Consider the following 14,226-nt stretch of genomic DNA (forward strand, 5'->3'; position numbering starts at 1 on the left):
ATCAAATATCAGTAAAGACACTGAGGAATCCAGCAGAGAGGTGACATTGATTACATCATGACAGGCTTTGAGGCACAACTTAACTACTTATGATCATATTTTTTTTCCAGGAGTTGTAAACGACTATTAAAGAGTTACCTTCAGAAACTTGTACAGGAGGAACGTAAACCAGTTGGTCAGCATTTTCTCTGCTACAGACTCAGTCCTGCAAACAAACAGACACAAAGCACATAATGAACATATGATCCCTGTGCTCTTATTACTATCATAAATATTCAACGCCATTGTCAAATATTCTGCTAAAAATGACAGCCGCTGCTAATGAAAAGCTTTCGCTACACAAACATAATTGCAAAGACATGGTCTCAGAGAGCCTTTGCACATGCTATATGATGGCCTTTCAGACAATCTTTCGGCTGGCTTTTACGCTCAGGCATGCCAAGGGCAGCTCGTCTACAGTGGCGGGGATTTTAATATGAGGCAAAGCAATTAAAAGCCTTTATTTGATCCCAGTGGATTGATGTCGTTAGGGGCTGGAGCGGCTCTGTAATAACACTGGCCTCATTATCAAGCGCTCCCTTGCCTATTCACTGGACTAACACTCGATCCGTGCACAATGGAAAGTGAATGAATACATCTCCCTCTCTTTCTCCGCCTGGCATCCATGCTCCACTGGCGTGGCAAAATGGTGTGAGTCTGCATTTGTGTGCATGTGTTGACCTGGGCCAACAGTGTGAGTGATCCAATGTGAATGACTAATATGCATACATAATAACAACAGCGGCGGTGGCAAGGGGGAGAAGGAGCAGAAGCAAGGATCGGATATCCTTTGACAACAACTCTCCTGGCCAGCAGCAGGGGTGTGTGGGTAATCTGTCAGAACACCTCAGACACACACCCCCACACACCCCTGCCTCTGTTTTCAGTTGAGCAACTACCATAGGCATCAATATTTCAGGATTAGTGTCCATTGTGCCCATTTGTGTGTGTGTGTGTGTGTGTGTGTGTGTGTGTGTGTGTGTGTGTGTGTGTGTCCCTAGTGTTTCAGCTGCCACCTGCAGCCCTCCCGCCCCTCTCCATTCAGACAGCCTCTTAAAGGGACTCCACACTGAAGCAGGAGGGGGGAACGATATCCGCTGTGCCAGAGGGCTGGTCTGGTACCCCCTGTCAACACTGGCACAACACCTGGGGGGGATTAACTTCCTGCCTCTCACTGTGCCCGCACTCTTATTTTGCCGCCTGTCCCGCCCTTCCTCCGTCCACAGATCCAAGGGTCAACAAGGTTACTTTTCATCTTTTCTTTCATGTGTCCTTGCTGTCTTCCTCCCTTTGGCTCCCCTATTCTGGATCCTGTAATCATACACACTTCCAAATCCTCTCCATTTCCACAAATGTAGCCCATTTATCAAAGGGATGAAAGGAGCATGGAGAAAGGAGGAGGTGCACTGGGAAGGAAGGAGGGAGAGAGCAGTGAAAAAGGGAAATGAACAAAAAAAGAACGAGAATAAATGACTTGGCTTAGTCTGGCCTTCCCTTCTTCTTAAACTTCCTTTTCCTTACTCACTTCCAACTGATATTCTGTGCGCCTGTGTGACTAAACAAGCGAGGGGCTGTTTAAAGGCTAGCATGCAAAAAGCACAAATTAATCCCACTGCGTATGTATTCATAAATTATCATGTGGGCTGACGAGTCTTTATTATGTGTGTGTGTTTGTCTGTGCATGCGTCTGGCAGCAGGTGCTAACCCTTCAGTAATACCAAGTCTTGGCACAGCCCCACCATTTTGCTTATGCTCATTCTCAATCATAGCACACTCTATGGGGAGCGAGGATGAAAATGGCATTGTGACAGCGAGGCTCTTACATCTAATGTCAACGTTTGGTATTACAACTTCCAAACAATTTTCACCAAACCTCTCCTCGGCTCATATTCAAAACACAGCACAGCCTATGTTTGGGTTAATGCAATGAAATGTGCCATGGCAAGTTGGCATGGTCAGGCTTGCCTACTTGGCAGTCAGTCAGAGGGGCAGTGGGCACTGAGAATGATCGAGAGCAGAGGGGTCCTGGCAGTATTTAGTTCCCCCTGATGACGGAGGTAGGGTGGATGAGAATCCATGCTTATTTAAATTTTGCTGGTATTGCTGTATCTGAATGAAATGGGCATCTTTACAGGCAGATGTGAAAACAGCCATTCCCTTCTTCTCTGATATTTCTTTGGTTTACTCTTTAGAATGAACCTCTACTCCACCATAATAACAGCGTTACAGCGAATATCCATCGATTATCCATCGATTATTTGTTGTTATTTCGCAGATGAATTGTAAAGTTAAAATAATGCCAAATGCTGATCAAAAAAATTCCTCAAAAACAAGGAAGCTTCTCCAAGTGCACTCCAGACAGTTTTTAGCAGTTTAATTAACTGTCAAAAGTCTTAATTATATTCTGGCAATAATCTCAACATCTAATTGATACACCATTATGACAAATGTATAGTATACACTATATACTGTATTTATAGATACGCTTTTTCAATGTGTCTTCAAGACATCACACTATGCTTACAAATGTAAAACCAGAATATTTAAAGGAAAAAGATCAATTTAACATTTCTTTGTTTCAAGAAGGGCCTGTAGTAACTGCATCCTGCCTGTTTTAAATCACATTAAAGCAGCGCAGCTTGAAGTCAGTTGGGTGAGGAAGATTGGTCCTCATGTGTGTCAAACTGTCTCACTGTGATGACTGCCTGCTGACACTTACTTATTGATGCAGGTGCACATACACACAAACATTTTTTTTCTCTCAGAGATGATCTGTAAAGTCGTACATGAGGGCATTTAGACCTCTGCGATGATAGGGTGTCTGTTGTGCTGTAGCCAAAGCAGTGTTGTGATTAACACATGAACATATTGGGTTTTCATCTCTTGACCAAAATCAAAACTGCTATTTTGACACATCAACTGGGGCCAAACAAAACTTAAGGCTACAGAGAGGCTGTTTAACTCTGCATGATGGGAAGAGGGATGGTGGCATGGGGAGGCGAGTGGGAGACGGAGGAACAGAGTGGAGAGAGGAGTTAAAGGAGGAGAATGCAGCAAGGAATGCGACAGATGGTTGTGGAAGGCTCTCGTTAGTTAGCCTGCCTAGCGGTTGTGCTTCAGCACAGGTTGAGATGGGACAGATGGAAGGATGTGTGTTCGTGTGTGGTGAGAGAGAGAGAAGAGAAAGACGCATACACTTGTACACACAGATTTCTTGGAAGAGGAGGTAGTGGGTAGCCATGCTCAGATGCTGTGCCAGAGACACCCTGCTCACGCACTTTAAGCATTGATTTAGCAATCAAGAAAGCAGGGGAGGGGGTGAGGGGGAGGAAGGGAGGAAGAGCTGAGAATATAGATTGAGGCAGTGAGTATCGCAGTAGAAGAGAGGAAGCGACACAAGCGTCAGAATTGAACAGGGAAGAGTGGTGAGACAGAGGCAGGTGGCGAGGGAGAATTACACTCAAAATGAGAAAACATTGAAAAAGAAAGAAAAGAGACAGGAAAAAAAATTGAAGAGACAGAAAAAGAGTGAGTTGTGGTGCTACTTCCTAGCTTCATCTTCACACCCTCCTGTCTATGTATCTGGGCTATTTTCAGCTGCTATCCAAGGACACACCAGTCAGCCCACACTACAGGGTGGCAGAGCTTGTTCAGACCGCCTCATCACATCTCAAATGCACGCTGGGATGATGAAGGACTAATAAGCGCATCCGGAAAGCAAGAACCAGATGAAAACAGCCTGATCAGTGCCCATCACAATCTTGTGTATGACTAATGGGAATCAAACTGGGCATGAATTTGTTGTTAGCATGTGCTCTCCCTCCAGTGCTGGCTGAATGTAAAGACATTTTCCAGACGTTTTCTTTCTCTCTCTCCCTTGTTATGTAGGTGGGAAGAGAGTGGGAAATCAAGGTGTTGTAGAAAAGTGTGTGATTTATTGGGCTCTTCAGTTGGCCAGTCTTTGTGAGACTTCCTGTGATGATTTCCTGGAGAATTTTGTCCTAAATTCACTTTTGAATCAAATTGTGATATGAGCTAAATCCAATACATCTGCATGACCAGCATATACAAGGCTCTGGTGACACATAAACAAAGTTGCCTCCATGCCTCAGTAGTCAGCTTTCCTCACTAGGTGACACAGCGTTAAGTGACTCCATTGTCCTTGACCACCTCTCCCTGTCGCTGATGTACGCGCCATCTCTTATGTTGTATCTACTGCCAGGATCAGCAGTTACTCTATTGTTTAGTGGCTGCACCATACTCAGTGGGCTCTGGATGCAATTAATCATGCCTCCTGCCCAGACAGCAATAATCTCTCTCTGCATCACCAAGCAGAGTCTAAACAGGCTTTCATGAGGTGAATATGCCCACCGCCTTCTGTATGGTACAATGAACAGCATTAATTTCAGTCCCGTCTATGTATTCTTCTTTCTGCTTTTGTGTTTGTCTTTACTGGCTGACAGAGATTGTGTTTTTTATCCAGAGGGAGAATTTGAATTGAAATAAAATGGACAACTTAATTCATGACATGCCTGTCAAATCATCTGGGGATGTCAAAACTTGACTGCGTACATATAGATGTGCATGCATATGCCACACACTTACACAACAGCTGTGAGGAGGCTGTTTTACTCAAGTAACCATAATCATCACATTTACCAAACACCGCAGGCAGGAAGCATAATCATATACAGTGCTGTGTTCAAGTGCATGCTGTTAAGGCTTTGACTACAAATCCAAGAGAGGATTGTGATTGTGCCAGAGTGCAAGCTTTTCACAAACTCACTTTCTTCCTTTTTTCCGTAAATGAGCATTTCTTTCCTCTTGAGCTATTTGAAATTGGATTCGCTGCTAATTAATCATAATTATTTTTTGCTAATGATGTGCATGGCAATGCACTCTGGTGTTTCTGAGACAGAGCCAGTGATTCAAGGTCACGGGAGTTAATCCGAACATGTCACAGATAGGGAACAGTGAGCAGCGTATCAAATCCTTGATAGTAAAGAGTTGACAAAACCAGTACAGACCTTTTATCTCTGTCCCTAACCAAGAAAACTACAAACCCAATGTGTGTGGCAGTTTATAAATTTTTCTCTATTTAGCAGAGGGCCATTCAATTTTTATCGAGGAAAAAAAAGAAGAGAAGTTTAGTTGGACTGTTGAGATTCTACAGCAAAAAAAAAAAAAGGTCACCACCAGCTGTGCAACTGTGGACATTTGTTTGATAGTAATACCATTAAAGTGAACCTCTGTTCTTGCTTTTTGTGCTTGCTAATTACCTGCGAAGCAGCAGTTTAGGGTGGTTTTTGCTCTCAAGGTTGCGGTCTATGAGGTCGGACAGCAGGTGCTTTAGGACATCAGTGGCGTACTCCAACTTGCTCTGTAGCACTGTCATGATGAGTGAAGCCACATTTCCACGGTCCCTCATGGAGAAACCCCGCTGGGCCTCCAGAGTGCGAATAAAACACAACAGGTAGATCTTGTTGTTAATGAGCTGGCCAAAGAGCTTCAACCCCTTTTCCACTTGCTCCTGGCGGTAGCCTGGCACCTGTGAAGAAACAGGAGAAACATTCACTTACTCAAACACATTAAAAATAACAAGGAGGGGAAAAAAAAAAAAAAAAAAAAAAAAAAGTACAGATTCTGTGTGACATATTCAAGGCGATAACATACAGAGCCAATTAGTCACTGGTTTATTTGAAGGTAATATTAGCTCTCAGCTTTACTCATTGAACAACGCTTTAATGTTCTCAAAAAGGGTGCAGTAACTTAATTATTATTATTTTTAGAGCTGGATTATATGGATATATTTATCAAAAGCATAAACACATTTGAGTCTCCGTGGTAATAAATAAAACTAATCACAGCACATGTATAGTTTCCCTACTTTAATGTCCAATTAACAGTAAATTGATCCATCTTCATAAATAAGAAGGGGAAGAGGAGAGAAACAGAATGCGAGACAGAAAAAGGAGGAATCTGGGGAGATGGGGAGTTTAACAGGTTCCAGCCTTTGTTACGTTCCATCTGAAGGTTGAGAATAAAGGCAGGAAAACACTGAGCCTCTTCGGGGAATGTTTATTATTTTGATGGCGCTGTGTTCCATGCTAATGCAAGTTGAAAGGGAATGCAGTGATGTGAATTCCCCTCGTCTGAGCCCAGATCATCCCTGCACCATTTATACGAGTAACTTGCTTCACATGCTTCTCTTCTCTATTTTTTCATAAATAGCACCTAAGGAGATTATGTTTTTTTATCTGTCAAGAGCACTCGTGCTAAGACAGCATCTCTTTGCACCCAATGCAGCTGTCAACCAGCATATGTTCTGTCTTTTTTACCTTTCCTGAAGGTAGTTGTAATCTGCTGGGAGCTATTGTTATGTTGCAAGTCTAATTTCATCCTGGTTGACAAGAAGTGTACAGTGGTGGTGTGTGTACATGTGCTTTGAGTGTTAGAATTTCTTGTACATTATGCATCACCGTGTGGATACAAACATACATGGAAATCAGGGAAAACTGTGTGTGCTGAGTGCATGTTTTCATCCTCTTTTGTGTCAGCCGTAATGTACTCCGACAATTTTATGAGTTACAGGCCCAACAAATACATTGTGCAGTCCAGTAAAATAAACTTTTAACATGTCTCTGAAGATTATAGAGAAAGTGCATAAAAACACAATAAAATGTTATGACCGCCACATGATCTCAATGGAAACCCTGTAATATTTGAGATGAAATGACAACGACTGATCTGCTGAAACTGAATTGTTTCCACAAAGATCTAGAGGGAAGTGGGGAATATAATGGAAGCAATGTCAAGAAGCAGGATTTATTGAGCTGACACATGCCAGACTATATTCTAATATTTTTCTGCATGCAGTTGAGGGATGTTTTTAAATATTTCAGTACTGAGAAAACTTCCTAGACAGGCTTTCCAGCTCCTGCGCTGTTTCTAACTGTCTACAGCCCACATTCAAAAACTAGACTTTAAATTATGTGTCACATCAATAACAATTAAGGAGCCATCAAGTGCCTGAGACAAGCCGGCTGCTTTTTTCATTAGGCTCCTATGCCATATTATACTTCTCATACAGTTCGATATTTATACCAATTAAAACATAATTAATATTGCTTATTAGTGGGAAATTCTCATCAGGGATAGAGTGGCTAACCCTGAAGGCAGTGAAATGGGGGTCCATCATTCTCCTAATGGAACAAGACGACCTGCTCAATTACGGCTGTCTATCAATGTCACCACTGGGGATAAATGACTTGATTTTTTTTCTTTTGCTTTTCTCCCTGTGATTGACTTTCAATTTGCTTTTGAGGTGAGGCGCAAAAACGGCGCAGCATCTCATATCGTTGAGAGTTATTAATGCGAGCGCACTCCTGATCTGAGGGCTGCCTTGTTTGCGTTTGAAAAAGTGCTGTTGTCGGCTGTTGAAAGGCTTTTGTTTACCAGACAGCAACACAAGCAACATTGTCGTCAATTTCACCTACTGTGACCCACCACATTGTTAATTTGCTCGCTCATTTGGATCTCATTTCAAATAAGGCTAATTGCATTGCGATTATTATTTGATGGAGATTGAAAAACAGGTACACACATTTATGTGTTATTTGTAGGACACTTAATTGATGAGAAAATTGGTAACAACTTCCTATAGTTATAGCTTTCTTCTTTCAAGAATTCGTGTGAAACCTACTGTGCTGATCAACACAACTTTCTATTTGGTGGAAAATGCCCTCAAGCATGTTCAGGGAAAATTTGACATTGATTCCCTTTTTAGAGTTATTCCTGTCCCACCAATATAAATCTCTGCACTCTGTCAGAAGCAGAAACTCAAAATCATGATGGAGCAATTTTCTTGTACTAAAAGTCAAAAAGTAATGTCAAAAAATAACATTCTTCCTTATCAAAAACTTTTCAGTGTCTGTAAAATGCTCAACCCTACCTCCAGGTCTCTCAGAACAGGATGTTCCTCAATGCCTGGGAAGAGGACCCTCATTGTATAGGTCCTGTAGTCCAAGAAGGGGATACCTGCACCATCCAGGTCACTGGTCAGCTCATGGATGTCTGTCTGTAGCTCTGCAAAAGCTGAAAAAACACAAACAAAAATCCACTTATAATTAGCCAGTATTTTTATGGTACCTATATTCTCCAATAGTTTAGAGTCATTTGATATTTGATATATACATGTAAAATTATATCTAAAGTGCCAGGGGAAGCTGGAAATACTTAATAACCCTAAAACAGTTACTAACTTATTAACAAGTTCACCCTGAAAAAGCAGTCTTTATTTCGGTTTTACCTGGTGAGCTTCACACAACAAATAGAATCCACAAGTAACATCTAGTATTGTTAACAGAGTTGCAAATAAATGGGACTCCTCACGAGGTAAAACTGAGTAAATCGATTTAATGTAGCAAAATTAGCTCAACGTGTTTAAGAAGAAACAGGAAACGTGAAAATGATGACACTCTTCACCATCAGCATAAACCTCTCACCCTCTTTGCACTCAAGAGCCACTCGTGACTCAAGGTTGTCCATCTGCATCTGCAGTCTCTTCAAGGTCAGGTCGCTCTCTCGAGACTTGCGTTTATAAGCAATGAGCACCACCACGATGAAGAGAATGAGCAGGGCACCGGCTGCAGCGATGCCAATGATTGCCGTGCTGCTGAGCGGGCTGTCGGACGTGATGTGGACCACACCCGGGGAAAACTCGATACCACCCACACGTGCCTTGTGACAGTGAAAGATGAAGAAGCAGATTATAATTACAACATGAATCTACTGCACATAAACACATTATTTTACATCTTCAAAGACTTCTTATAGGAGAGGGCTATATTTTAGCATGTTTTGTGGCAACATGAGAAAAATGGTTCAGTATACCAGAGTTATAATCATAGAAGAGCCTCAATATCACTTCAGCAATAACACTTGGAAAATGTCCAACAATTCTTTTTTTTTTTTTTTTTTTTCAAAAGTGAAAATCGAACTCACTGAAGTCTGATGTTCATCGAGCCAAAACATATCACAAATATGTATGAAATATAAAGCATCACTTTCTCTGTGAATCACTTTTTAGTCTGTTAAGTATTTCTGTCAGTAAAATCAAGGTCCAAGCTCAGACAGACATATTGATTTACCATGTGTACACACTTCTGTTTATTTGTGCATTTACTAAATGTTTTACAGTAATGTGCCCCTGTCTTTCTAGGATGCTGGATTTAGGTGGTAACATCAGGAAACCCTCAGTTCAAAGTGGTCCCTCTTAAAACCACAAATGGAATCTTCATTGAGTTTGCCGGGGCTCTAATCCTTCTTATTGAAGGTTTATTTGTTTGTCTTTTGTCTGCTTGTGGGCACTAACAGGAACCACACAGCTGCTTGGATTAGAGCCTTAGTCTGTATGGGAGTGTACGAGGGGATGGATGGAAACCAACACAAGGAATGTCTGTCTGTCTGTCAAGCTGTCATTCGATTTGTAGGTGTGTGTTCCTCCTCCACCGTAGTCTGCCGATCTATCATGTGTCTGTCTCGACTCTGTGACATGTTCTGTGTCACTCACCAGGACCTTGTGTCGACCCGTCAGGTTGGGTGACTCGCAAAGAAGCTGGGTCTCTGACACGGTTAACATACAGGGTTTCTCGCCAATCAGAACCGTGTAGTTCAGCTTCCCATTCCCGCTATTGGTTGGTGGAAGGAAGTTCCGCCCCTGCAGAAAAGTATTCATTCATAATTAGTGTTTGTTTGATTAAAGAAAGAGGTTAGACAGATAAGGGTCAAACGATGCATTTACATCTATAAAAATAATACTGCAAAGTTAGATAGAGTAAAAAATATGTGAGGATAATGGTCTGCACTTGTTAAACAAAGTAATATAATATGGATATGTATACAATTATTATAAGCTAAACTGTCTGTACTTTTTAATAACAATCTAACAGAAGTACTGATGTGGGTTTACTTTAATTAGTCCAGCAGTGACAAATTAATTCTAAGCTGTGTACTATGATTGAAAATATTGAAAAATAATATTGAGAATATTTTTCTGATATTGATCATTACATGTACACAAAATCACATACAAAACAAGCAAACTGATTTGCAGTGAACAATAAATCTTCTTTTTTTTCACATAAAAAACAGGGTCAGAATAATAACACAACAAAATACCTGAAAGTCTATACAAGATGATACTGGATTATAATTAAATGTGAGTGAGTGATATCCATCTACACTTACTTTTAGTATGATGGGGGATCCGGGTTTAAGCTCCAGGACCCCAGACACACTGAGTGGTTCAAATTCAGGATTGGGGTAGTAGATAAAGTTGGTGTTGTTGAGTGCCATCAGAGCCTGCACGTCATCCAACTTAAAACCAAACTCGTCAGGTCTTTCAGGTACTTCCTGCTGCCTGGCCAGGCTGATGGGCAGCTCTGGTGCCTGGCACAGCATGGATGTGGGGCTTAGTACCTGGCACAGCTGCAGGATACACAGACAGAAAACACGAGTAGTTATATTTACAAATCAAAGTCAATTAATTAACATTTCATTGCAGTATACATCATATTCAGTTCCGGTTACCTCACTCACACCTTTCAAAAAGTGCAAAGAAGAACCTGTTGGAGTGTCTTCCTCAAAGGGAGCCACCAAATGAGGTGCAGTTAGAGAGCGTGTGCAATCTCACCACATTCAGGCTTTGATGTGTGAAGATTCAGGAGTGATAACTCGGTCTTACCCTTTCCTTCATTACCCTCCACAAAGACCCCACAAGCCTCTCATCGCTTCTTCATCCCATCCCGTTATTCCACCCTGTGATTCTTTCTTCTCTCTTTGACACATTCTTATTCTCTCACACTCATCTGTCTCTATGCCACTTTCGTGCTCAATTACAGTGTCTCCGACATCTTTTTTTTGTCTCTTGTCTCACTCCTGTGTCTTTATTCCTGTCTTTGCTGTTGTCTCTTATATGACATGTGATGCTATTTAAATTCTTTATTCACCCTTTATCCACATCTCAAAGCTGTTTTTATAAATAATGACAGACTGATCTGTCATTGTCATGCCGCACGCTTCTCAATATCTCCTTAACATCTCCATTCCTCTCAGTCTGTCGGCACTGACAAATCAACCAACAGCACGGGGTCTCCTTCACAGACATTTCTGTCTTCATTTCACACTTCCACAGTAACCTCTGCCATGCAGTCATTCAAACTGTTGCTTGTCACTGTAATTGGCTCCTTGAACATCAAACTTGACAAATACTACAAGGTCTTCAGGACACCACTGACATGCTTTGTGCACTGGTGCAGGAAGGTAACTGCAAAAAACCCCCAAAGAAACAAAAAACTCCTGTCTGCGGACAAATGTCGTCTGGAAGTGCTTGGGATGTCTATTTCGAATTCCTTCCCATTTAGTAGTGAGCTGTGTCGCACTGAGAAAGTCTATACTGCGGCACATTTAGCTCGAGACACAATGCCCCTTACAGGCACATGTGAGCGCAGATGTTAAACGTGCTGCAAGGTCATGCTCAAATGGACCATGAAGATAGCATTACCACCTTTTGTTGCTCCCTCTTCTTTTAATGAGATCACACAGACCCTTGTATGACTTCATTTATCCTCCCCTGAGTACAAGAATGAATAGCGGGTGAAGAATTTGATAAGGGACAGTCTTTGTGTTTTTTTTTTTAGCTTGGCGTCAAAACTTCCCTGTTGTTCCCCATGTGTGGAGATGAATTTAATTATCCAATATTAATTGAGGTGCAACTTGTTGATTTTCACTGCCCTTTCAGTGTTCTGAGTTTTTTCCTTGGCCTATTTAACTAGAAGTGGTACTGAGGACATTTAGTGATATTTAATATGGCTGACGTCCTTTGGGAGGTCTGGAGGCCAAGGAAAAGTTGGGAATGTAGTGGCAGAGGTGTAGACAGCTCAATGTATTCATATAAGTAGTTACCTTTATTTCTGACCATTGAACCAAATATAAAAACACAGAAATCACACAAATATACATTATAATACACAATTTACATCATATCAAAACTTAAATACATACACATAAACATGTTATACAAACAAAAAACCCTCCAGGTACTTCGCGCTCTGGACTCAATCATAACAAGGTCGACCACAAGACAGTTGCTTTTATTAGCCGCATTGTTTGTGTTAGCATTCACTTACGTTGAGTGTCTCATGGCTGTTGTATTTGGCTCTGATGAGAGGGGTCTGAATTATGTCCAGGTTAGTTCCTGTCACTGTCACTGGAGTGTATCCACTGAGAGAGATAGAAAAATGATTGATATCAAGGTAAATCGGACACTACAGATTGTTTTGACAGATGGTTATTATGTTGCAGGAGGTTACAATTTTGTTTACTGGCTTCATTTATTGCTGAACATCAATTTGTTTTGCTGATATATTTCCATCCACAGGATCCATAGCATTCATCAGTATCTGTTACAAGAGAGTAACGTGCAACCTTTGTGCCTGTCCATCATACCTGTAGATGCTCCACTCAGGCTCTATCTTGGTGATGGTGGGATCCTCCACATATTCGAACTGCAGGTCTTTCTGCAGGTGGGCCTTATCTATGCTCACAGACACAGACACGTTTCCATAGCCATGAAGGGACGCATGGGTTCGGCAAGTAAGCCACTGGCCGCCCCTCCTACAATGATGATAGGGTGAAACATTTGTTACATGTAATTGATATGTCAGTGTTTTATGGTATGATCCCCAAATAGACAAAGGGTGCAAATAGTACAGTTCACAAACTTTAATATTGTGAGACAGTAAGGAATTGTGTGTTTATTAGTGATAAATGGTAGATTACAATAATACCATTACTATAACAACTGCGTTCTGTGATCACCCCCATTTTTGTCTCCAAGATATGTCATCACTGTTTCACTTTGTGTGGAGAAAAAAAAAGATCTTAATGGTCAAGATGTGAACTGTCAGAGGAATTTATCCCCTGCCTTTTGACAAAACACTGGCTTTGACTGAGCTGTTAATTGACTGTTTAAGTGAGAGTGACAGGGTCAGCTCTGGCTTGTTCCCACTAACCTCAGATAAGTGCACGGCTGGTCCTTAAACATGACTGACACGTTGCTCCCAGCATCAAAGTGGCTGCCGGTGATGTTGACAACGGTTCCCCCGGAGACCGGCCCTCGGCTGGGCTTGAGGCTGGTAATTCGTGGGATCTGGAGACAGAGGTCATAAGTCAATCAGAAAGTTAAGGTGAATCAGGAAAATGTATTGAACTAAACGTACAGGGTACAGGTGAATTAGAGTCATGGAGTATTTTACAGTTTTGTATACAATTTTTGAAATGAACTCAATGGGTAGGTAATAAATAAGAAGGGTAGAATAATACAAGCAATTCTGTACTGTTTACATGCAAAAAGTTGTGCTTGACATGTCAATTTCTTTTCATTTATCTCAATGTAAGCAGACTCTTTTACATATTTATTTCACAGCAACACTTTATTTCTCTACTCATGCACTCTAACAAGCGCAGCATGTTTTAATGAGCAACGAACAATGCATTGTATTAATTCATAGCTTTGTCATAACTCATTTTTAGCCACGAACATTCTTTCGACCTCAGTAAAAAGTAGCACACTCCTCAAATGAGAGGTTGAGACACAAACTTGGCAAATTACTCCGATACGGTTGGACCAGCAGTTTGTTTTTATAAGCTGTGTATTCAACTAAAACAGCCTCAGAGTGTTAATATATACTTTGACCTGCACTCACTGATCCCACTTAACATGCACTACACTGTGGTGGAAATCTTCCACATTTAAGTGACACAGCAGCGGCCGATGTAGTCCAATAGAAGCTGGTCATAAAGCAAATCCTCTTTCAGCTCACTTGGCCCCCTTATAATATCATCTCCAGTCTGCTGTGTGGTGTGACATCTAGACCTAACATCATATAATCCTGTGCAGGGATTCCATTGGTAAATAAACCTTGGCCAGTGCCCATTAATGGAAAGCAGTAAAAAATTATAACACAGCACAAAACGAGTACATGATGTCAAAAACTGCAAATTTATTCCAGAATGTGCACGTGTGAGTGTGTGATTAATTGTGTGCAGATTGAGTGCTGAAAGAACACAACGAGGGTGTAATGTGTGTTTTTATGTGTTCACGTCAAAACATGTTTTTATAACCGT

At 41.3% G+C, this 14,226-nt stretch overlaps 1 protein-coding gene across 1 annotated transcript in view; it reads right to left on the minus strand.

The window, feature by feature from the left end:
- Window positions 1–14,226, minus strand: part of plxna4 (plexin A4) — a 234,879-nt gene that overhangs the window by 27,333 nt on the left and 193,320 nt on the right. The window contains exons 15-23 of the mRNA XM_069700337.1: window positions 13,113–13,249; window positions 12,547–12,714; window positions 12,228–12,321; window positions 10,288–10,527; window positions 9,611–9,757; window positions 8,544–8,778; window positions 7,991–8,133; window positions 5,319–5,587; window positions 139–205 (exon numbers count right to left, since the gene is read on the minus strand). Of these exons, the coding sequence (XP_069556438.1) occupies window positions 139–205; window positions 5,319–5,587; window positions 7,991–8,133; window positions 8,544–8,778; window positions 9,611–9,757; window positions 10,288–10,527; window positions 12,228–12,321; window positions 12,547–12,714; window positions 13,113–13,249 (1,500 nt within the window). The remainder of the gene's footprint in view (window positions 1–138; window positions 206–5,318; window positions 5,588–7,990; window positions 8,134–8,543; window positions 8,779–9,610; window positions 9,758–10,287; window positions 10,528–12,227; window positions 12,322–12,546; window positions 12,715–13,112; window positions 13,250–14,226) is intronic.

Source organism: Brachyistius frenatus, unplaced genomic scaffold, assembly GCF_029030835.1.
Source record: "Brachyistius frenatus isolate BFR_SWC_R1_liver_20210118 unplaced genomic scaffold, ASM2903083v1 Contig_33, whole genome shotgun sequence".
NCBI classification, from domain to species: Eukaryota; Metazoa; Chordata; class Actinopteri; family Embiotocidae; genus Brachyistius; species Brachyistius frenatus.